The sequence below is a fragment of the Haemorhous mexicanus genome, chromosome 6 (genome assembly GCF_027477595.1).
Source record: "Haemorhous mexicanus isolate bHaeMex1 chromosome 6, bHaeMex1.pri, whole genome shotgun sequence".
Lineage (NCBI taxonomy): Eukaryota > Metazoa > Chordata > Aves > Passeriformes > Fringillidae > Haemorhous > Haemorhous mexicanus.
Window position 1 is genome coordinate 20451451 of NC_082346.1, and position 23675 is coordinate 20475125.

General features: G+C 50.2%; 2 protein-coding genes across 5 annotated transcripts in view; both read left to right on the forward strand.

Moving 5' to 3' along the window:
• Window positions 1-17064, forward strand: part of SLC25A22 (solute carrier family 25 member 22) — a 51201-nt gene extending 34137 nt beyond the window's left edge. For all 3 annotated transcript variants that reach the window (XM_059849153.1, XM_059849154.1, XM_059849155.1), the window contains exons 5-10: window positions 1438-1528; window positions 10194-10312; window positions 11913-12084; window positions 12865-13019; window positions 13825-13900; window positions 14819-17064. In XM_059849153.1, the coding sequence (XP_059705136.1) occupies window positions 1438-1528; window positions 10194-10312; window positions 11913-12084; window positions 12865-13019; window positions 13825-13900; window positions 14819-14972 (767 nt within the window). In that variant the 3' untranslated portion in view covers window positions 14973-17064. The remainder of the gene's footprint in view (window positions 1-1437; window positions 1529-10193; window positions 10313-11912; window positions 12085-12864; window positions 13020-13824; window positions 13901-14818) is intronic.
• A 2709-nt stretch (window positions 17065-19773) lies between these two features.
• On the forward strand, window positions 19774-23516 carry IRF7 (interferon regulatory factor 7). Of its 2 annotated transcripts, XM_059849152.1 has the most exons (12): window positions 19776-19851; window positions 19892-19954; window positions 20043-20205; window positions 20437-20599; window positions 20681-20763; window positions 20922-20967; window positions 21074-21178; window positions 21252-21449; window positions 21558-21689; window positions 21827-22207; window positions 22368-22486; window positions 23133-23516. In XM_059849152.1, the coding sequence occupies exons 2-12, from the start codon at window positions 19932-19934 to the stop codon at window positions 23277-23279; spliced, it is 1560 nt and encodes a 519-aa protein (XP_059705135.1). In that variant the 5' UTR covers window positions 19776-19851; window positions 19892-19931; the 3' UTR covers window positions 23280-23516. The 2 variants fall into 2 exon arrangements, with proteins under 2 accessions (XP_059705134.1, XP_059705135.1); XM_059849151.1 differs by having other exon boundaries at window positions 19774-19954.
• The last annotated feature ends 159 nt before the right edge of the window (window positions 23517-23675 follow it).

Below are 23675 nucleotides of genomic sequence, written 5' to 3' on the forward strand. Positions count from 1 at the left end.
TTTTTCCTTTCTCTTCTTGTTTTTCCAAGGAAAGGGTTAGTCATGCTGTGTCAGTGTACAGGTGTTACACTTCATAGCCATTGGGAGTGTCGTTGAAGTTGTTGTCAACTTGGCGTTTGAGGAAACACTTCATGGGTAGCCACTTCCACTTAAAATGAGGCTGTGTGGATTTGCTTTGTCGATCCTGATATGATTGGCATTAAAAGGTGGATGTGGAGCATGAAGGGCATTTCTGTGTGCCTTCTCTTTGTGTCCAATAGCCATGGCAGAGGGGACATAATTGTAGGAAGAATATCAGAGACAAGCATAAAGTATTTGTGTTTGTTCTTACAAAGGTGTTCAAGGCCATTAACTGATCTCAATTGCAGTTCCTTTGGAGGGCTTGGAGCTCAGTACATTTCAGTGAATGGAGGAGAATGTTCTGGAGTGTTAATCTAATGGTGCCATCCTCACTCTGCTGGGACGTGACTGGCCCTTCCTTAACCTCATTTCCCCGAGGGCAGCTTGAAAGCTGCTCCCAGCTACTGTGTTGCACTGATGTCGCACTAATACCGGTGTTGGGCCCACAGCAGCCAGCCAGGCCATGCAGGCCTTTCATTGTGACAGGCACAATACAGGGATTTGCTGTTTGTTGCTCCTGACAAAAGGGCACTCCAGCGGGCGGGGGATGCAGGGAGCCGAGGCCTGTTTACACCCCAGGTTCCCCAGCAAGCCTTGCCATGGAGCTCAGAGGGGAATTTCTGTGTGCTGCAGCTTGTGGTGGGCAAAAAGCCACTTCATCAGTGGCTGTTCTGGGGGTGACACCCAGTGGTGACACACAGGGGAAGCCACTTTGCTCTAAGGGCTGGTCTAGAGCTGGTTCTGTGCAGATGAGCCAGGTGACTTCAGCCAGCCTCCAGGTCTTTCAATGGCTCTGCCTTTTCTGAGCTGCTTAGAATTCAGGCTGCTCAGTGGTTTTTAGGGAGGAAGCAGGGAAGGGATCCATTGAGAAGGTGGGGCAGGGGGTCTTTTGCTTCTCAGTATCATAAAATATTTGCAAGAGAGTTGGGACTGGTTGTTCAACCATCTTTTACTCCTTTTCTGAATGTTTGATCTACATCCTTCTGAATTCATAGGAGTGCATCCTTGGATGAGAGACAAGGATGCATGTATACATGGTGGGAGGTAGTAGTGAAGCTGAAGAAATTACAAAATACATATGGCAAATGGAGTAGAAACACATCTGGGGATGTTTTCACAAACTCAAGGTGCTGGGAAGCAGAAACACTTGTTAATTTTCAGTGGTGTTTTGTATTTCTAAATCCCTTTGGTGCACTGGGAGCTCTCCTGCTTCTTCCTGTGGTTTTGTGCAGAAGTTACAACACATTCCCGAAAGGTTTAGTTAACAGTTCCATTATTCTCATTATCCAATGGCTTTTTTCTCTTTTCCTTGCCCAGGGGCTGCAGTGAACCTGACTCTAGTGACACCAGAAAAGGCTATCAAACTGGCAGCCAATGACTTCTTCCGGCATCACCTCTCCAAAGACGGGTGAGTAGGGAATTGACCTTCTGCAGTCAGCTTAAAAGACACCGAGTGTTGCAGCACGTCTGGTGAGACATCAGGAAAAGGTGGAATGGGATATGCAATGACTGAAATATGAGTTGACCTTGAACAGCTCAGCTGGTGATTACGTGCAGGCTAAGGATGCAGTGTCTAAAATGGGAAGCATGAAGCACTCCACTGGATGACTGCTCTTTATTCAAGCTTCTAAAAATAGTCCCAGATTTAAGCCAAGGTTAGTAGATCCAGAATGTGTAGTCTAAGTATTTGAGAGGAACCCAATGTCACTGATTGTTGCTCAAACAGCTGCTGGGAGGACTCTTGTCCTCAGCATCCTATTGGGTCCTCTTATGCTCCTTCTTGCTCAAAAAGGTATCAAGTCAAGTTCTGTAGACCCCAAACTTAGCACCCCTCTTCTCCTTTTGTACCTTGAAAATAGTTTTAGAGAGGTGGTAAATCTGAATTGACTAAGGGCACTTGCAGCAGCTGACCTTCAAATAAATGCTGAAGGAATAAAATTACCGGTTCAGCTTGCAAGTGGAGTTGGGTTCATGTGAATTAAATGTGAGTAAAAGGCATAAGCTGGAGCAGTTGAGAGGAGCTGGATCCTGAATATTTTATGCTGCTTTCACCAAGATGTTTTCCAAATTGCATGGGAAATAGTTGTGTCTCCCATCAGAGAGAGGCCTTTCCCCAGAGGCAGACAAGGGCATTGTCTCCAGTCCTCAGTGACAGTAGCTAAAATGACAGCCTGCTTGGGATATCATCCCAGCAATTCCCATCAACAGTTATGGGGTGGGGCCTCAGTGAAAATGCAAAGCTCCAGCACAATTACTGGGCTTACCAACTTCCCAAAACATATCACGTCAGTCTTGGCTGCTGCAGATCAGTGTCTCAACAACTTCAGTGGAGATTGTGGACTGACACAGATTGAGAATCCATTTTTTACCTGTACCTTTTTTTTTTTTTCTTTTTTTTCTTTTTTTTCTTTTGTTCTGGAGTCCTTTAAAGTAGCAGATAACATATGTCCGTGTGACTCATCGGCTCACAGCTCTTCGTGATTTTCTGACTCAAGTCTTTGAATAGTGTCTCTTCTGTGCTCTGCTCAGACAGTGGGAGGTAATGATGTCCTCTACCAAGTGGTGTGTCTCATCCCTGCAGCAGACAGCCCAGCACACCTTGGTGTACTGCAGTAAACAGCAGCACAGCTCTTTGCCACCACCTACAAAGTGGGGGCTTAGTAGCTTGTACAGGCCCTAAAAGGTGCCAAGCTGCCACACCTTGTACTGCCACTAAGGGAACGGTTCCATGGCAGAAATCAGACTAGCATTGCCACATATTTGACATTCTGGGAGAGCAATCACTGCTGTGGTGTTTCAGCCATTAAAAGGGGACATGCCTGTCAGTCGATGTCCTGCACCACGAGAGGTAAAGGCTTCCTCAGAGGACCAGTGTGTGTGTCTGCCTCAGTGCTGAATGCAGCTTTGAACAAGTCTTTGGGTAAGGGGGGTGCAGCTGTTTCCATGAGCAGCTGAGGTTTTCAGTCAGACCTCTTCCAGTTTGACTTTTGGGTGACGCACACATGACATAGATGATATGCTGCACTTAATTCAGAGTAAAGGAGCTAGAGAATTTTTTCAAGAGCAAGACATTCTGTTCTCCTCAATCTTACATACTGATGGGTCTGGCACTACAGTGACATGGAGCAAGAGTATGATACCACCCAGGTAGTGGGAGGTCTTTGTGTCTCAACACAGAGCATTTTAGTTCCTTTAGAGAAAAGAGACATTGGGCCACAGTTAGGTGACAAGAGCACCTAAGCAGCATGTGGAGTCAGAGTCACTCATCTCATTTAACCACCGTGGGGGGCTTGGATGAGTGAAATCTGGTCAGCTGTGCTCTTGAAGGTAGCCAGCGTGAGCTGGACAGAGAGGCAGAGCCTTGATACTACTGTGATAGATGATTTAAGGTGTTTCTACCTAGAAATGTCACCGCAAAATATGATGGGAAGAAAAATGCCTTGCAGGTTTGCTGTGGCTGGTACAGGCTATGAATGTGGGATTTGGCAGTTTTCTCCCTTGGGATGCTTCTGTCCCATCCTCCCCAGTTGCCTTAGTTAGATGGAACAGGATTAGCAGTGCTGGAATTTAAAGGCCTCTCTACCCAGGACCCAACAGGGTGCACGAATTTAAAGGCCTCTCTACCCAGGACCCAACAGGGTGCACACCCGCTAGCACATCACAAGGCTGGGCCACCTATTTCACAATTCTAGCCAAAGCCTAGTTATGAACAACAGAAGAGCTTGGGGTTAGAAAGGTGAAGCCTGGAGCTGCCTGGCACATGAATGTGGTTTCATTTCTTAATACGTAATTGCATGAGTCAAGGTGTTACGTTTGGCAAAGCACAGTGAGGGGGTTAGGATCAATGTAAGGCTGGATGAGGAAGATCTTCAGCTTCATCAAAGTCCTTTTTGCACAAGCCAGTCTGTCTGTGTATTTTCATAAGGGCTGTGCCCTTAGGTCAGTATCCCAAAGGATGCTCTGACTTAAAGGTGCAGAAGTCTTCTAGACCTGTTTACATTGAATGCCTTTGTGCTAAGCATCTAGCACTTGTCTTGCTTGAAATATGTTGCATGAGTTGGTAATTCTTTTCTTATAAAATATGCATGTTCTACCAGTATTTGCTGATTAAAATACATGGTATTAAAATAGACCTCAATGTGCAAGAGGAGGAAGCACGTGTTGACCAGAGAGAGTGTGGCAAATCCAGCATGACTCAAAGTAGCCTCAAGTTAAACAACAACTTTCAGTGTGCATTAATGCATTTATTTTTATCCTTTGAAAAACTTAGTGTTGAAATTGCTTTTAAACTGCTAGGATAAAAAAGTGGCATAAAGCCTATTTTTGAAAGGCCAGACTGAAAACAGCACCTGTGGTGTAGGAAGTGCCTGGCTGCGCATTGCTGGAAGAGTATTTTAGGGATGTTATCACTGCAGGTTTGTGCTAGACTCCCTTTTCCCTGACTCTACTCTTGGACACTGCTGGGGGTAGAGCATTGGGGCAGCAGGTCCTCACAAGGGATCTCATGCCCTTGTTGGTGCAGCTCTCTCTCTGAGTGTGCAGGTGTGTGTTTCTGCAGCTCTCTCCACCTGGAGGCTAACTCAGGGAGGCACTCCTGCCTGCACCATGCTTTTCCCCTCCTTTTGGTGCAGGGACCATGTGTGCTTACAGGCTGGAGGACGTCATTTCTGCTCCTTTGCCAGTTTCTATTTTGATGTCAAGGCCATCATGACAGCCTACAGCTACAGCTTTTTTGTTTTCTCAAGAAACAAAACTGAATTAGTCCTTTCAAGCTGTCCTGGTCATTCAGGAATGAAGAAGGCCTGAGTGAGTTGTGTGAGTGCTGAAAACATGCTATGCTGTGGAGGAGAGGAGGGAGACCAGGATACTGAAAAGCCTGAAGGGCACCCCGTGACCATGACTGACAAAGGCAGTAAAGTCAAGTGATTTCCTGTGATGATTTTGACCTAAGAGCCTCTGCAATTCCCAAGAGAAGAAGGTGCCCCACAGAAGAGTCTCCAGACAGGTCTTTGTTCCTGTGTCATTCTGTGGGGAAGAGTTTTCACTAGGCCAGGGAAGACAGAATGTGGAGAGAGGGAAACCCCAGGTCTTCAGGCTGCTGGAAACAGATGGGATTTTTTTGAACTCTGGGTTTTTGAAGCTGCATGTGTTGAGAGACTCAGTTTCGTGGCTGCTTTAAAATAGGAGTGGCTTCATTGTCCAGAGCAGAGGATGGGAGGAGTCACCAGGGCTAAGTGAAGTGCTTGACTATGAAGCACTTGGCTATGAAGCTTAGAAGGCAATTTAGATTGATAGTACACCAGCATTTAAAGTACATCATTGATTATTGGGTGCTCAGTGTGTGAGGCCTCTTTGATTGATTTAAATATTCCCTGCTTCTTATATCCTCTTTGAATCTGAGTGTTAAACACTTCATAAAACCAGTCCCTTTAAAGTGTCCTACAAGGTTTTGTGTTTATCTCCAAAGTGTGGAGTGCCAGACAGCTGTTTTGTTGGGCATGTGTTTGCCAGGTTTTGTTCATTTTTCAGGTTCTTGGTTAAATTTTGTGCCTTGGCTGCAGTAAAAAGTGTCTCATGCCTTCTTACATAAGCAATTTGTTGCCCATAAAAACTTTCCAGTGTCCCTGGATGAGTTTCCTGCTGCTCTTCTCCAAGGTGTTATTCCCTTACTTATCCTGTCCTTCTTAATCTTGACCTTTATTTTGTTTGCTGTTCTGAAGCAAAGGCTGGCAATCTGCTGTCTTAGCAGCTCGGATTCTTAGGAAGACCAGCATGACTGACTTAATTCTGCCTCTGCTGATGCTAGCAAATTTTCTTCTATTCTGCTTCCTCTTGTCTTGTATCTTTGCACAGGGAAGTGAAATAGCCAACTGGTAATCCTGGGACAAGCAAGGTATTTTTCCTTCAGTCTTATGCAGTTGTGGAGACTGGAGCTTGTTGTCCATTGCCTTCCCAGTTGATATATCTCCCCAGGGCTCTTTATCTGCTCTTCTTTCAGGCTCTCCTAAAATACTTGGACCATCTCTTCTGTGGCATGAGTTTAAGTACCAGTTGCATGGCTTGGATGATCCTTGAGCTGCAGAACACTCTTAGTCAGGCTGTAAAGTGAGGCTCTCAATTTAGGAAGAAGGAGTGCTGCTGCTAGTCCTGGTGCTGAGCTGTTGTATCACCCTGCACAAAACTGTGCTTGGTCTTTCTTTGGCACTTGTGTGCCCAGGCAGCCTCTCCTGCAGTTATCCACTGGATGCTCAGACACTTCTTTAATGTAGGTAGCCCTCATCCAACTCACTGAGACTTGGAAGTGGGGAAATCTCTCCCTTCCCCTTGAGAAGGAGGCAGGGGCTGATAATGTCACTGTGCCAATTCAGGAACAGCTGTCTGGGGAGAGCTCTTTTATTCAGCACACAGATGCCAGGCAGTTGCAGTGGGTTGAAGCTGTTGACATCAAAGGTCAGCCAAAAAGTAAATGCACTTTCAACTGTTAATCTGGAGGGAGATAGAGATGTACTGTTTAATCACAGAATGCACCCATGGGAGGAGCATTGTCCTTGTCATCATTCCAGGCACATGTCTTGGGATGAAACGTGGGTTGTGTCTGTGTTCAACATGCTCAGTCGTGTTACCCTGTCCATTGTTCACTACAACAAATGTTCACATTGGAACAAAACACTTGAACTTTCCTGCCAAGGCAAACCTGATGCAGGTACAGAGTCAGCCTGATCTTGACTTAGTCCAAACATGCAACACAGAACTCCTGCACATTCCTGGAATAATGACTTCCAGATTAACATTTAATCTGGCAGTGTTACTTTGAGATGTATCTGTTCCACATCAGTACTTTATTAGCCTTGTCTGAGGCATTTTTGAGCTGGCACTACAAGTGTGAGGGAGCTTGTAGTGGGAACTGTATTGCTTTTACATTTCCAGTATCATAGCTCCAGCTTTTTTGAAGTGTAGTTGCAGTAGCTTGTTCCCCCTTGGAAAATTAGGGGTTGGATTAAAGGGAGTGACTGGCAGTTTGTGTGCACATCCCCCTGTGACTGTGGCAGAGAGGGTGCTCTTCCTTTGAAGGACAACTCCTGTGTACTGGTCTTCTAATCCATATCAAAGATCCACTATTTAAATTGTTTGAAAGGAACTGGATCTGTCTGCTTTGAAACTCCTGGGGAGCTTTCTGTAACCTCTTGGGCTGACAGACAGAGGCAGAGGTTATTTTATGAGTGAGGAAGGTGATGTCCAAGATGGGGACAGTAGCCTTGTTGGATAGAAATAGAAATGGATTGCTTTGGATGGATGTTTCTTTAACTCAGAGATTTCCTCTCAGAGATTTCCATCCTGATTCCAGAGTGGCTGGTTCTGGTCCCTGCCCAGACCAGGGCAGGGAATGAGGGAATTTACTGTGAATTCCCACATGGTCAAGATTCTGAGAAACTTGAAAAAATCCTACACTGCTCCCATGTGATGTCAATATATCAATGCTGTCAGAGATCCTAACTTTGAGCTGATTGCTCCCCAAAAGCCTTCCATAAACCTCTAGTCCCTTTTTTTTGACTTTATTTTTCAGCTCTAGTTTGAAACTCTAATTTAAATCAAGCATGCATCTCCTCCCCTTCCTATTTGACATTTTTGACTTGTCACAAAGTAATAGTATGTCAGTAAAAAATGTAGAACAACTGATTTCTGCCAGTGCAGAATTTGAGCCTATTCTGTATATGTTATATTTAACACTCTCTTGCTGTGATAAAAGATGGTTTCTGCATTTGTAGGACTAGATCTTTGCTGGTGTTGCGGCTTTTGAAGTTAGTTGAGATCTGCTGGTTTTTTAACCACTGAGGATAAGGCCGGTGGTGCCTTAAATATTTAAACTCCTTTGTTGTCTAGAGATGAACAGTTTTCAAACTTTCCTTTTATGTGCAGACTGGTGAGGTTTTGCAAAGGCAGTTTGACCCCTGTATGGCAGCTTTTAAACCTCCTGTTAAAAGATTTGCTTATCTTAAGCTATTTTTTTTCTTGGACTCTCCCCAGTTCCCAGGATGTGCAAACCAAAAGCTGAAAGCCCTTGTTCTAGATGCTTTTCATGTACCCGTTTGACATCTCTAAACACACCCACATGTGTAAATCCTTCCTTGGGCCATACTGGCATAGCTCCATGGAGTTCAGTCAAGTCATGGCTGACTTTAGCTGGCTGGGATAATGGTCCAAGATGAATATGTAGGCCACATCTTCCTGATCTTTTGAACTGGTTATCAAAGCAGTCACCCTGGATGAAAGCCAGAAGATATGTACTCTAGGGATGCTCCAGGGCTAGGGCTCTTGCTAAAGTGAGAGATGCTCTGCTGTGCCAAAGAGAGATTCTGGCAGCCAGCTCCTTTGGGTGGTTTGCTTCCTCCCACAGCCAGGCTGGGGACTGTGCAGCCTTGCTGCTGACTGTATCGAGCCACTCAGAGACTGGTGCTATGCTTCAGGCCACCCAAAAGGCACAAGTTGGCCACCTCCAAGTGGCAGTGGCAGTGGGAACCTCTGGATTTGCACACCCTAGTTCCCCCACACCTCCAGGAAAGCCTGCTGTGCACACTTCAGCTCCCATGTGGGTAACTCTGTGAGAGGGATTGTTCTTTGCAGCTCCTCATCTGTGGGGAAATTTGGAAAGGGGAGACTGAAATATTCCTTCTTTCAGCCTTATAGGAGAGCTCTATATTTAGTCACTGGTAATCTCTGTTGTGGCTCTGTGCCTTTAATCCCCTGCTCTCATATCCTCCCTGGAGAAGATGAGAGGTGGAGAAATCAGCCCAGCTTACGTGGTGGGCCAGCAGGATTACTGTGCATCTGCCCTCCCTTCCCTGTAGGGTTGGCAATGAATCTGCTTTGCTGGCCCACTACCCCACAGCTGTGCAGTGTGTGTGCTTTTGAAACCCCTGGCAGGGGAGTGTGCCTGGGCTGTGCAAGGGAATGGGGAATATCACTGTGGGACTGCTTCTGCCACAGTGTGGGGATGTGCCTTGAGCAGGTTAAGATGAGGTATTGTTGCACAGCAGGGCCAGGGGAGGTAAAAGTGGCACTTGCATTTAAATAAGAAAAAGAGGAGGCTGTTTCTCACGGGCTGTGTGATTTATACACACTTCTTTTTTAAACCCTTTTAGAAAAGTGCAGGTCAGGTGTACTTTTTAATCAAGTCCATGTTTTCTGGTGCCAAGACTTGAGGTTTTTTTACAAGGCAAAAACACATCACTTTCTGAAAATTTTGAGAGCTTTTGCATCCTGAATTCCTCTTTTTATCCTTTGGTGGGCTCTTTCATAGCTTTGGAATGGAGGGAACAATGAAATGCTGCATTTTGCTGTGTGAGAACATGTTGCTGATAGTCCCTGCTCTGTAGTTAAGAGAATACACAAATCTTCATTGCTGGAGGTCCATCCCATCCCTTGTCTCCCAGGGAGAACCAGTTTTGTGCAAAGGCTATTTGTTCAGGTTTGGAAAACCTGGTAACATGAAACGGCTCCTAACCACAGAGGAACTACCTCCCTGATTCATATTCACTGTTTATTTACTTTGCTTTTCTCAGAGAACTCCAAAGCGGCAAGTTGAATATTTTCCCTCCTTGTTCCTTGTCCTGTGGTCTGTGTTGACAATTTTTACAGGACTAGGCTGGCAGGAGGAAAGCTGCTTATCCCCCTTAATGCTCAGGTCCTCTGCTGCCCTCTGAAGTGATGCCCTTTCTGAAAGCTGTGCCCTGACCGGGGGCACCATCAGGCTGGAAGAAGCTGCAGTGCTCTGGTTTTGGGTGGAGGGGGCTGTTTGCTTCTGTCTGGGGCTGTTCTTATGGGGCTTGTGGCTTTTCTGAATGTTCTGTTTCTGGGGACAAAATGAGTCTGTTCTCCAGGTCAGCTGGTGCTGGCAGAGATGCCAAGCCAGGGTTGTGCTGAACCGTGAGGCCTAGAAGGTTCTGCTGTCCCCTTGGCTGCCTTTCCTGTAACACCCAGGGTCAGAGAGGTGCCCCGAGCCTTGTACCCAGCTGCCCAAGTGTTGTTCCAGACCACCTCCTCTGATGGATTCTCTCTCTCTTTTCTTTGGGCAGGAAAAAGCTGACACTGCTGAGGGAGATGCTGGCAGGCTGTGGTGCAGGTACCTGCCAGGTGATTGTCACCACTCCCATGGAGATGCTCAAAATCCAGCTGCAGGACGCAGGACGCATTGGTACGTGGACTTTTCTTCCCTGTGCCCTCAGCAGGGAGAGGGAAAGGAGCTGGGACTGGGCTTTCAAGGCAGAGCTGAGAGGATGAGTGGAGAAAACCCTTTTCTCTCCCCCTGCTCTCCCACATCAGAGATACCACAGATGCAGCAGAAGTTTCTCCTCCTCTTCCCAGCTTCCTTCCCCCCACACTTTGCTCAGCTGGCTTTGCAGAGGCCCTTGCAGTTACAAAAGGTGCTGGGTTTTTTGCTCAAAGCAATAGGCTTGGCAAGTGAAACAGCAAATGCTGTTGGTGGATGGAGAGGCAGGAGAGATGACTGGGGGATCAGCTTGTGGGTGATTCAAAGCCAGTAGATCCTGTGCACCCAAGAAGGGATTAGAATCCTCCAGTGCCTTTCCTGTGCTACTTCCTCCATCTCCATGTTTTCTGATATCTGTTTTTTCTCTCTTCCCTGCTTCCCTGTAGCACCTCCCTAACAGCTTCCCAAAGGGATGTGTTATTTTCAGATGACTTGTCTCCCCTTGTACTCTTTTTTCCCCTCTGACAAAAACAGCAGTTGTCTTGGTTGGAGCAGTAAATAAAATTCTCCCAGTGCACTGGATTTGAACGAGATTTGGGATCAGGCTCTTGGGACTGTGGGCGTGAGCTGGCAGGCAGAGGCAGGAGGGAGTGTGAGCCTTTTGGCTGAACCACTGTGGAGTGTTTCTGGTGAGAGCAGAGACCAGAGTCTTGCATGGAGACTCCGGGGGAAAGAGCTGTTTGCTCCTTCCTTAGTCTCTTCCAGAGGTCAGTCTGGGCTATGGCCTCACTTCCCAGGAGCCCTGCATGACACTGTTAGATACCATGTTTATGGCCCTTCCTGGAAAACGGGCCAATTTGTCCTTTAAGCTCTCGTTTGATGTGGCATTCCTGAATAATCACTGATTTACTTTTTCTTTTCTCTCTTCACTGGTTTTACTGCAGACCTTATCCTCTTTGTGCGTATTATTTTAAAATGTTGGAAGGATTTAAGCCGTGGTTTGAGGGTTCAGGAGAGGTTTCCGATGCTGTGAACAGCCTGTTCTCTGTGTGGCAGGAGAGCTGTGGTGTGCTGGGATTACTTAGAGAGTGAAGTGCTCTCCATCTTCTGGCCAAAGGGCCTTAGTGCATCAGTTGGAAAAGTGGGAGGAACCAGGATGTGTTTATAAATGTGACTGAGAAACTCCCCAGGTTAATGATTGCTTTCAGGGGAGGGAGGCAAAGAACTGAACTTGGGAAGCTGTCTCGTTTATAAACATCTTGTTTGTTATACTGGCAGCTGAGGGTCACAGCTGGAAGCTGTCCCCTGCCTGCTCAGCAGCTCCTGCTCTCTGCACTGCAGGGAGGTGTGTGACAGGCCGGGGCAAAGCAGCCGCTGGGAGAGCGCAGCCTTGTGATGTGACAGCACTGTCACAGACCGGGACGGGCTGAGGGAGATGGGTAGACTGGGGGGAAAGCTTGCAGGGCACCTGCCCTGCATTTATCCGCGTGTTGTGTTGCCCCTGTGGCTCCGTGTGCCGCGGCACCGGGCGGCAGGAGGCCGCTGTGCGGCACGGGCAGACCGGTGCTGGCGCTCTGCCCCCCAGAGGCACAGAAGAAGCTCATGGCGGCGCAGGCCCAGCTCTCCTCCTCCCCCGCGGCGGCGGCGGCCGAGCCGGCTGTGGAAAGGCGCCCCACAGCGACCCAGATAACCAGGGAGCTGCTGCGGAGCAAAGGCATCGCCGGACTCTACAAGGGCCTGGGAGCCACGCTGCTAAGGTAGGATGGTGTGGGCTGGAGCACAGGGCACTGTGGTGCCCCCCGTCTTGGGCCTGGGGCACCACCCACCCCAGGGATGAGCCTGCAAAGGAGGTGTTGGCTTCAGCGGGTGTGGGCTTGGTGTAGTCCGTTTTCCGTGCACAGGTTTTGTACACTAAAGAAGGGAAAGGTCAGAGAAGTGAGGGAGGGTATCTTTTTGTTCCTGGAAGATTTAATTCTGCTGCTTTCTGTGAAAGGTTTTTGTCTGCTTCACGGTCTGTATTTTCACGCTGTACATAAGTCTTTGTGAGCTGGCAAAGTAAAACCATCAGCCTGAGACCCCAGGGTGTGGAATGGGAGCTGGCCGCAGAGCATGTGGGATGCAAGGACTGCTCTGACACTCTTTTCCTGGGCTTTCACAGTGTCACTCTCCTCTAGCTTTAACAAAGGTAGAGCTAAAGCAGCACCCAGGGCGATGGAGAGCAGAAAGGAACCTCCCGTAATTAACAAAAGTGGTCAAAACAATTGACCTCTGAATGTGCCGATGTCTTTGGTTTGAGTGTCGAAGAAAAGGGGGAGCCCACTGATCCTTCAGGGCTGCATGCCCCCCACGTGGAGTCACTTGACCCACTGAATTTCAGCTCCGGTCTGCACTGCAGTCACAGAGCCAGGATATCTGCATTGCACTCATGGCTGTGTTGCCAGTGTGATGCTTGCAGCCCTTCTTTGCTCAGTTTGTTGGTGTCCCGTGCTGACTTCACTCATCCTTGTTCTTTTTCTTTTTTTCCTGCCCCACTGCAGGGATGTCCCATTCTCCATTGTTTACTTCCCACTGTTTGCAAATCTGAACAAGCTGGGCCAGAAAGACCCCAATGTCAAGGCTCCGTTCTACGTGTCCTTCCTCTCTGGATGTGTGGCTGGCAGTACGGCTGCAGTGGCTGTCAATCCTTGTGATGGTGAGTCCTGAGCAACCTGTGCTCGTGGCCTGGTGCCAAGTGACAGGACTCAGAGGCCCAGGCTGGGCCAGGTGAGGAGGAGGGTGACTGTGCCAGCCTTTTTGCAGCATGAGCACACAAGAAAGGGACAGCTCTGCTGCCTCCAGCTCTGATGGTGTGAGTTCAACTGAGTTACAACTTTGGCCACAGCTTACACAGAGGTTTGCAGTACTTACTAGGTATGTCAGGAAGAGAGTGTCATTCATTGCAGGTATTCTTGGCAAGAAAGAACATTTCCATGTGGAGCAATAATATGCAGACCAAGTGGACTTAAAAATTGTCTGCGACAAACAGGGGAAGCCTCAGATCTGTGGCCTTTTCTCCTGCTCCACAGCATCTGCCTTGGTTTCTCTCCTGTAAAAAACACCAGAAAGTAACTGCTCCCTCCCCAACACTGCACATGCTCCAAAGTGTGAAGAAATGTAGGAGCAGAATTGTGTGGTTTAGATGCCTCTTCCTGAAGGAGATGAGCAGTTGAAAATAAGTTCCCACTTTGCAGAGAGATAGCTGAATTTGGAAGGTTTAAAGCTTAAGTCAGCTTTTGAAACCTTAATCACAGGGAGGGAGGGAGGGGTTGGGTTTTGGGTGGCTTTGTGTTTCTTTTATCCGTTTATAAAGGAATGGGTTTGTTTTCCCTGATAAATGTATGAAAATGGTCTGTATTCTAGGTAATTTTGTTTTGGCCATTTCAAAGACATTACTCTCAAGGTGGCTCCTGCCTGCTATGCCCGTGCTCAGCCGTGTCTCCCCTCTCTCTCCCTCCCAGTGATCAAAACGCGGCTGCAGTCTTTGCAGAGAGGAGTCAATGAGGACACCTACTCGGGGATCCTGGACTGTACCAAGTAAGACTCCTCATGACAGAGGCACCACATCAGGTGTTTGGCAGCTACTGCTGCCTGCTGCCAGGCAGGCAGTGCAGCTTCTAGACCCAACCAGCAGCTGTGCTTCACGTTCCCTCTATCTCTGTGCTTTTATCAGTCTATCTGTCTATCTGGACATACATATAGATATATGAGCAGATGTGTATATATACATCTGCTCATATATCTATATAAAAGAGAACTTCCCATATTAAGCAAAAAGAATATAACATTTATATTTATAAAAGAGAACTTCTTCCCATATTAAGCAAGAAAAAGACAGCATTTATATTTAAATACTTCTGTTCAAACCCCAGTAGTCATAACACTGAGATTTTATTTCTGCAAAGGGAGGCAATGTTGTAGTCTCTCCCAAGGCCCCACTGTTGGAAAATCCTACAGTTTTGAGTCTCATATCCCTCCTGGGACTGCTCTGCACAGTGTCTGCAGGAGTACTGCCAGAGTGGGCTGTCCCCAGCTACATTATCCTCTGATCTTTTGCTAAACTATGGTCTGGCTGCTTCAAAACACAAAGGGACTTTTATGCTTTTCTGTTTCAGTGGTAGCCAGAATCTGTTGCCATCTGGCTCTGTCCCATGTTGAGGGTGGATCTTGTGAGTTGGGGGACCTCTTGATTGCAAGCATGGGGTTGTCTTAGTTGTACTTCTGGACACAGGCAGCCACTCCTGCATCTAGCCAGATGCAGGGGTGGGGCAAGTGTCTGCATGGCCACTTGCAGAGCACTTGGGCAGTGATGGGTGATCTGCCGTGGGGGCTGCGCCAGGCAGCAGCGCTTGCCCGGGTTTAGTCTCTGGAGGGAGGCAGGGCACAGCCAGGGGCTCTCCTGGCACGGTGGAGGGGTGGGATGGCCACTTACCTGTCTGTGCCATTTTTCCCCAGGAAGATCTGGCAGAGGGAAGGGCCCACGGCCTTCTTCAAAGGGGCCTACTGCCGAGCCCTGGTCATTGCTCCTCTCTTCGGCATTGCACAAGTCGTCTACTTCGTGGGCATCGCGGAATTCCTGCTGGACCTGCTCCCCAAGCGCCAGGCCTAGCCCTGCAGGGGCTGCGTGTGCCCTCCCGCCCTCTGCAGCGCCGGATCCATCCCCGTGTTCGCCATCCGTGTCGATCGATGTCACAGCAACAGCACAAAGGCTTCGGCAGGGCCGCGAAGGGACCTGGTGCCCAGATGGGCAGACTGGGGAGGGAGAGAGTCCCTTCTCTGCCGCCGTCTGGAACCTGCCCCTCCCGCTCCCTCCACGGACAATACTTAATTATTCCCCTCTTTCTCTCTCTCTCTCTTTTTAATTTCCCACTTTTTGGTTTTAAATTGTCATTCTTAAGGACACTGGTAAGCACAGACTGGGGTTGCAGACCCAGAAGTCTCCTCTCAGTCTGGGGGAGGAGAGATGGGAAAGAAAGAACTTCAATCCTCATCCACCTCAGTTTCCCTTTCTAGCTGGAGCTGCTAGCCATCTGAGGAGGAGCTGGAGGGGCAGCTGTGTCCCCTCAGCACCTCCTTGGCTCTGCTGACCTCGGGTCAAGAGTGAATGCTGCACAAAGGGGGCTTATCTCATTGCTGCTGGAGGCAGGGGTGGGGGGGATGCTGGCTCTGGCAAGTTCCTTGGCCTGGAAACCTTCAGTCCTCCCTTCTCCCTTTTTAAAAACTAGTTGGACTTAAATGAATTCTGACTGTTCCTATTGATCTTGTAATTATTTTCATTTTAAAGCAAAGGGATGTCCCTCCTAACTAGGTGTCACAGGCACATCCGGGTGAGGTGCAGAAATAAGGTGTCTGCTCTGTAGGGAACATGTCTGTGGGATCACATGAATGTCCAAAGGTGCTTCCCTGCTTGGCTACAGGCACGGAAGGGAGAGGAACTTGGGATCAAGTTATTTTTGTTTCTGGGTGGGGTTTTTTAGTTTGTTTTTGTTTTATTAGTTTGGGTTTTTTTGCGTGGGGGGGTGGGGTGTGTTTTTTTTGTTTTGTGGCGATTTTCTTTAATTCTATTTTGGGGTTTTTTTTGGTTGTTTGTTTCTGTTTTTAGGGGGTTTTTTTGTTTGGGTTTTGTTTGGGTTTTTTTTTATTCAGGGTTGTGGGGAGGAAAAACCAAACAAAAAGAAGCCACTTACATTCCTTCAGCCTGCTCACCCCTAGAGTGATAAATCTGTGGCTGCAGGTGTAGATCAGCTGATCTGATTTTTTCCCAGCCTGACCCCAGGTGTGTGGAAGGAGGCACTGGCTCCAGTTCTGGCACTGCCCAACCTCGTGGAGCAGCATTAGAAATGCTGCACCTGTGGGCTCACCCTGCCAGGTGAGAGAGAACACAGGTCTGGTTGTGCTCTGATGTTTGCCTTGGGTGTGACTGGAGCCAGTGGGTGTGGAAGAAGCAGAGGGTTCACATTCTCTGAGCAGGGAGCTGTTTGTGTGTCCATCACTGGGGGGTGAGTCCTGTGCATCACAAGAACATCCTGTTTGCTCCCTGGGTGGGGATCAGTGGTGGGTGGCAGGGGGCAAATCCACAGTTATAGCCTGCTCTGTCAAAGGGACACTGCCCCAGCTAATATCACTTGTCAGAGGAATTCCTCACTCAGTACTCTCTTGGGCTGTGTAATTAATTCTAGTTTAAATGATCTTAAGTGTGAGATCTACCCAACCCAGTGTGATCTTCTCCGTTATTTATTCCATTTGGTGCAATCCACCCAACTTTGGTGTTGAAATTAAACTGGTTGAATTCACTTTTTATTCCTTCTTTTTGCTTTATTCTCCAGGCGCCTGCTTGGTGTTTGTGTTTTGAATGTGTATTTAAATTAATTTTAAAAATATCCTTGTTTTTAATGTTTAAAAGAAAACCACCTCTGTTTCATCGTTCTTTGGTTAGGTTTTTGTGAAACCTGTATGTTGAGGGCCTTCTTCCTTGATGCATCCTTTTTCTATTTGAAAAAGTTGTTCTGTGGCTGATTTGTTACTTGTCACTTCGCATATGTGAATAATTTTCCTTTTCTTTTTTCTTAATGACTTCTCCATGTATCTGGGAAGGAATCTGTGCAAAGGCAATGATAGATGTCTGTGCTGTGTGTAGTGCTGTGATGCTGCTCTTGCTCTGGATTTCCCGTGGGTGGATTAAAAGAGAAAGGTTTATTTTATTTTTTTCTTTAAGGTGCCCCATTCCTTGCTGCTTTTTGATTTACAGGGAGGGTCCCCAAAAGAGACCCTGCTGATAAAACTTGTGGGGTTTCAGCTTGCCCTTCTTCCTGCAAGGGTTGTCCCTGGAAAATGGGTAACTTGTGGCTGCAGGAATGTGCCTGGGGTGCAGGTTTGTATGGTGGGGTTAACTTTGGAGGAAAGATTTGGTGCAGTGAAGGGCTGAGACTCAGGGAAAGCTCTCCTTGTCCTTCTGGATGTTTTTAAAAATTTCTTTGTAAAACTGACTCTTTCTCCTGGAATCTCCAGCTCTTCTTCCACTGTGCAGGAGCTGGTGACCTAAATGAGGCTGATTTTTAAGCTTCCTGGACATGTCCCTGAGCCAGCAGGACCTAGGGAGGTGGCAGGGGATAACAGCTGTGGCTGTGCAGGACAGGTACCCCGCTCTCCAGGCAGGCAGAGTTCTGCTTGCAACAAAGCAAAACAAAACAAAACAAAAAAAAAAAGGGAGAATTCCCATCAATTGAATTAATCACCCATTAAGTGAAACCACTCTGCATTGATTGCAGCATTGAGGAATGAAAGTAAATAAACACGCCTCTGCTCCCCTCCCTGCAGGTGCTGCTTGTCCCTGGGGCAGGAGCCAGCAGCCAGCACCACTCTTTGTTCTTCCCACTTGTTCCTCTGGCAGAGGGTCCTTCCACCCACCCCGGGCCCTTTCCAGCCCTACCTTGTCCATGTCAGCCTTGTCCCTTGCTCCCACCCTGACCTGGCTCTCCTGGCTCCTCTTCGGGTTTCATGGTGTTCACTGCCCTTAAATACATTTTGCTGGATCTGCTGAATGTCCCTGTCCTGGGTTCAGGTTCTTGAGCCAGTTCTGGCTTGTGGGATTTCCTGGAACAGAAGGATGAAATTTCCTAAAACCCTGGTGGAAAATTCCTGCAAAATAAAAGGAAAAATCCTGGCAACCAAGAGGAGAATTCCTGGAGCACAAAAGGAAACCATCCTAGCAAGCTGAATATCCTGGATAACAAAGGGGACAAGACAATTTCTGTAAGACAATGTAGGAATTTCCATGTGAGAACTAGGGGCAAGTCCTTGAAAACAAAGGGGGAAATATTCAGGGAATTTCTAGAAAGCAATGGGGGAATTTCCTACCAGGCTATAGGGGGGGATAGCCCAGAAATAAAAGGAGGGAAATTCCATGAAGGCAAGGAGGAAATTCCCTCAAATACCTGGGAAATTCCTGAAAAGCAGAAGTGACATTGTTTAAGTAACAGTGGCATTTCCGAGAGGGGAAAATTCCCAAAATGCAAAGGAGGAATTGGTGGATAGCAAAAGGGGAATTGCCTGGAGAGGATGAATGATACTTCTTGGGAAATAATTTCTTGCTTCCCAGTGTGAGGAAAATCCACAAACGCCAGAGGTTTGTGTCCAAAAAGGAAGCAGAGGAGTTCTTCAACTTTATTTAAATAAAGTGGAAAGTCCACCAGGGCAGACACCTGTGACATTTCCTCTCCAGGTTTCCGAGGGGACACCACCTTTATCCTGAACTCCCGGTGCGTGTTGCCCTCTCCCTTTCCCCATTGGCTGAGGCACCAGGAAGGTTCAGCCTTCCAGTACCCCTCCCACATATCCCACCTTGAACCTGCCATTTCACCCTAAAGTTCAGAAACTCAGGCTGTGCAGACCCTTGTCTGTTTCAGGAGCAGAACTGCCTGGGCTCTGACACAAACCTGCTGCCCAAAGTCAGTAGGGACACTGGGACCCATTTCAATGACATTAACACCCAGCCTTCACCCAGCAAATTGTTTGTAAACACATGAGCTTTCCTCCCACCAGGGAGTAACAGTCATGGGGAAATTTCCCAGGAAAGCAATGAAGATCCATCCTCTAAGCAGAGAGAAAAATCGTAGACAGGGATGGAGGACTCTAGAAAGCAACAAAGACATTTCCCAGGAAATAAGGAGGAAATAGCCTGCAACTGGGAAATTTCCTGGACAGCAACGGGGGATTTTTTAGGAAGGAAGTGGGGAATTTCCTGGGAAACAACAGGCAGTGTTCTGAAAAAACATGTAGACTGCCTAGTAGGCAGTAGGGAGTTCCTGGAAAAAGAAATTTCCTCAGAAACAAGCTGCTCATTGGGAAAAAGCTGCAGTCCCATGCTTCAGCCCCACTGACCCCTCCACCCCTTCCTGGTCCTTGGGTAACGAACTCGAAAAACCTCTCAGGGAGTTTGGGTTATTTTTGCTGCTCCCCACGGAGCTCAAAGGGCTCAGGGAAGAGCCGGGCGGTCGCTGTTGCTGCCCTTGACCCCTTTCCCGTCGGGGGCATGGGCTGCTTCGCCTCTGCCCCGGTGCCGAGCGCTGCCCGCCGCACTTTGGCCTTTGTTTGTTTGTCATTTTTGGCGGCACGGCCTTAGCGTGCAAGCCAAGGCAGACGGGAGAAGGATTAGAAAAAACATCTCGACGTGGCCCGGGGGTTTCCAGCTCCGGGAAGCCCCGGTTGGAGCGGGTGCGGCCGACCCCCTGCGCTCCGGGATTCCCACGCTCGGCTTTAGGTCCGCCTTATTAATTTTAATTGCTGCTACTCCGGGCAGGGGCGTGCGCGGGGCTGCGCGGCGGCGTGGCCGGGGCCGGAGCATCGCGCGGGCAGTCCCGGCAGCGGCGACACCGCCCCGCCGCGGGAACGGCGGCAGTTTCACTTTCGGAAAGGACACGTGATTTCCAGGAAAACGGGAGGGGCGGATAAAGGATCGGGAAGGAGGTGGCCGTGCCCCGCGCTGAAGACACGGCACGGCACGGCACGGCACGACACGGCACGTCACGGCACGGCACGGCACGGCACGGCGGCTTTGCGGACCCGCACCATGGCAGCGCCGGAGAAGGAGGGGTAAGCGGCGCCCAGCGCCCCCGGCCCACCCCGGGGTTGCCGTCTCCGGGTGGCCCCGGTTCCCCCCGGTGACGGTCGCCGCCCGCAGGGAAGCCCAGAAGCTGCGGTTCGGACAGTGGCTGCTGAACGCCATCAACAGCGGGAGCTACCGGGGGCTGCGCTGGATCGACTCTGCCCACACCGTCTTCCGCGTCCCCTGGAAGCACAACGCCAGGAAGGACATCACCAGCAGTGACCTGGAGGTCTTCGAGGTGGGTGGCATGAGTGTCGCCAGCAGCGACGTGGAGATCCTCAAGGTGGGCGGGGTGGGGGTCGCCAGCAGCAGCCTCAGGGTCTTCAAGGTGCGTGGGCTAGGATGGTGACCAGCAGCAAGTTGAGGCCTTCAAGGTGAGAGCTGGGGAGGTGGGGGAAGACCAGTCATCCCTGGAAACTTCTATTTTCATGGAGTCAGGGACCCCATGTTCCCCTCCCTGCACCCCCAGGCCTGGGCAAAGGTCAGTGGGCGGTATGAGGAAGGCTCCGAGAACCCGGCCAAGTGGAAGACCAACTTCCGCTGTGCCCTGAGCAGCACCCACTTGTTCAAGCTGGAACAGGACCATTCCAAGCGTGCTGATGACCCCCACAAGGTCTTCTCCATTGTCTCAGGTGAGCCTCGCCCCATGGAGGGGCTCTGTTGGATGGGGTGGGCAATCTCAGGGCCTCCCATTCCTGGTGCTCTCCTTTCAGCCACCCTCGAGGACAGCAAGGAGGGAGATTCTGGCATCTCCAACCCTGTGGTGGACCAGCAGGCAGCACAACAGCAGCTGCAGGTAGCTGGGTGGGCACAGGAGGCCGGGGGGGGTCACTGCTGCCACTCCACAAGCATTGCTCCCAAGCTGCAGCCCAGCACCTGGCCAAAATGCGGGCTGGGGGAGGCTAGGTGCCTGCCAACCACAGCAGTAAGATCCCATTCTCCTTCCCTTTCCAGCTGGAGCTCCATCCCCAAGACATGGCCTCAGCCATCTCTGTCCCAGGTAAGCACTAGTCCCACAATCTTTTTTTGGGGGAGGACACCCACTAGGCTCAGCTGGGAGTGATTTTGTGGCTGTGAGATATCCTACCCACTGTGCTCCCCCTTAGGAAGCACCGACCCCACAGAGCTCTCGATTCTGGAGGAGCTGCTGCAGCAGTGTGACATCTCTCCCCGCAACCTTGGCTCTCTGGCCCCATCCTGGGTGCCTGCAGGTGAGACCAGCTCTGCTTGTGGGGTGCAGAGTTGGTGACTTCCTGCGTGAGTGATCCCAGCACCTTCCCACAGTTGGTTTCCCTGCTGGGGACACTCCCCACCAGGACATCGTGCTCCAGCCTCACCAGGACACTTTGCTCCAGCCTTATGCAGAGACCAGCCAAAACAGCTGCTTCCCTCCCACGACATTTCCACAATGGGTGCCCACGGTGGAGCAGCCCACCTTGGACACCTATCAACCAATGGGCCTCATGCCACCAGAGGAGACAGGTGGGTGCCATGGGACAGGATCTGGCTCTGGCTGTGGGAATGCCATAATGGGGTGGGAACAGGCCAGGGTGGCATCTGGAATGGTGATACAGTGCTGCTCATCTCCAGCTGCAGGGGCCATGCCACCACCGTGCCACCTGATGGAGGGCACGGTCCCCATGCAGTACGTGGCGGAGGCGACGTCGTTCGTGCCCGCCGCCAGCCCTGTGCCGCAGCCACAGCTGCTGCTGGATAGCACAGGTGAGGGTTATCAATTATTAATAGCTATAAATTGTTATTAACAATAATTAACAGTTGATAAATATGCTTGGGGGTGCTTTGGGGAGGGGGAACGTTTTGGTTTGGAGGATGCGGCTGCTGATCACTTCCTGGTGCAGATGGCATCGTCTCCATCCTGGATGTCACCATCTACTACCGGGGGAAGGAGTTCCACCGGGAGGTGGTGGGGGGCAGCCGCTGCCTGCTGACCTACCAGCGCCCCAGCCTGCCGGGGGCGCCGTGCCCCTGGCACGTGGTGCACTTCCCCAGCCCCGCCAGCCTGGCCGACGGCAAGCAGCGGCGCATCACCGAGGAGCTGCTGGGCATCGCGGGGCTGCAGCTGGAGCAACGCGCCTACAAGGTCTTTGCCACCCGCCGGGAGAAGTGCAAGGTGTTCTGGGCCTTGTCCCAGCAGCTCGAGGGGGTCGAGGAGCCCCCACCCAATCTGCTATGCCGGGACCAGGAAACGCCCATCTTTGACTTCAATGAGTTTTGCATAGGTGGGTAGGGGTGTTGGGTAGTTCCCTGTGTGTTGTTTCCTGCCTAGCCTGGTATGAGGCTCATGAGAGCCAGCCCCAGGATGTTACAAGCATCCAAACCCTCCCAGCCCGTCTGTGCCCCCAGGCTCACCCCAAAACTGAGCCCTGTTTTGCCTCACAGATCTGAGGGACTTCCGCAACGGCCAAAGGCGGCGATCCCCTGACTTCACCATCTACCTCTGCTTTGGGCAGGCCTTCTCCAGGGCCAAGCCTAAGGAGTCCAAGCTCATCCTGGTCAAGGTGCAGTAGCCAACCACTGTCCCACTGCTGCCCAGGGAAGGGGAGAGACTCATGGAAGCCAGGGGAGCTGGGACTCTGGGTGCCTGAGGAGGGGGATCCTTGAGGTGGAGTTGGGTGGGAGATGGAGGGTCTGGGTGCCTGAAGAGGACCCTTGGGGCCTGAGGCAGATGGGATTCTGCGTGCTCAGGGATGGGGACTCCTAGGTGATAGAGAGGTGATGGAGTTTTCGCAGGGACTGGGCAGGGGGAGCCTCAGGGGCCAGGGGAGGTGAGTGCTTGGGTACACAAGGAGGGAGGCCCTTACACATCTGGATACACAAGGAGGGGGTACCTTAGGTGCTGAGAGAGGTGGGGGAATTGAGTGACAGGGGAGGGGCACCCTTGGTGGTATGGGGGGGGGCTGCAGGACCAGGGAGGGGACCCTGGGGGGCCAGGGAAAACATGGGTGGAGAATGGGCCAGAGGGCACTTGGGATCTGGGCAGGATGGTGTGGAAGGCAGCTGCCCTGAGACAGGGACCCTCAGGGGCTGGGGGAGACAAAGGGTGCCCCAGATTTCTCCTCCCTGCACTCCAGGAGGACAGGGCCATGCAGGTTTTCACAGCTATATCAGGCAGCTGCCCCTAACCCCAATGTTTTGCTGCTGCAGCTGGTGCCCAAGTTCTGTGAGTACTACTACGAGCAGGTGCTGCAGGAGGGAGCCTCCTCCCTGGACAGCCACACCATCAGCCTCCAGCTCTCCAACTCCTTTGACCTCATGGAGCTCATCGAGCAGTACAACATGCAGCTGGGCTGAGCCCTCCTGCCCTGCTCCCCATGGCCCTGGTGCAGGCAGCAGGACCACTGGGCATCCCAGGCTCTGCAAACCAGCACCCCTCAACCCCAGGACAACTTCAATGACCCATCCTGGAGCTCACACATTGCTTTTCCTCTCTGTCAGCTTCTAGTGTGTGTTTTTGTGGAGTGTGGTAATTTACAGATTTATTTTCTTAATTTTTCCAAGTTTAAAAAAAAATATATATATAGAAACATAGTTCTCTTTTGCCTGGATATCTTTCTGCTATCAGTCTGAAATCTTCACCACCCCCTTCTACCCCCAAAACCATGGGGGGTCTGTACTCAGCCTTGTCCCTGGCAAGCCAAGTCCCTGGTGGCAGGGGTGGGCTGGTATGAGAGAGCTTTATCAGCACCT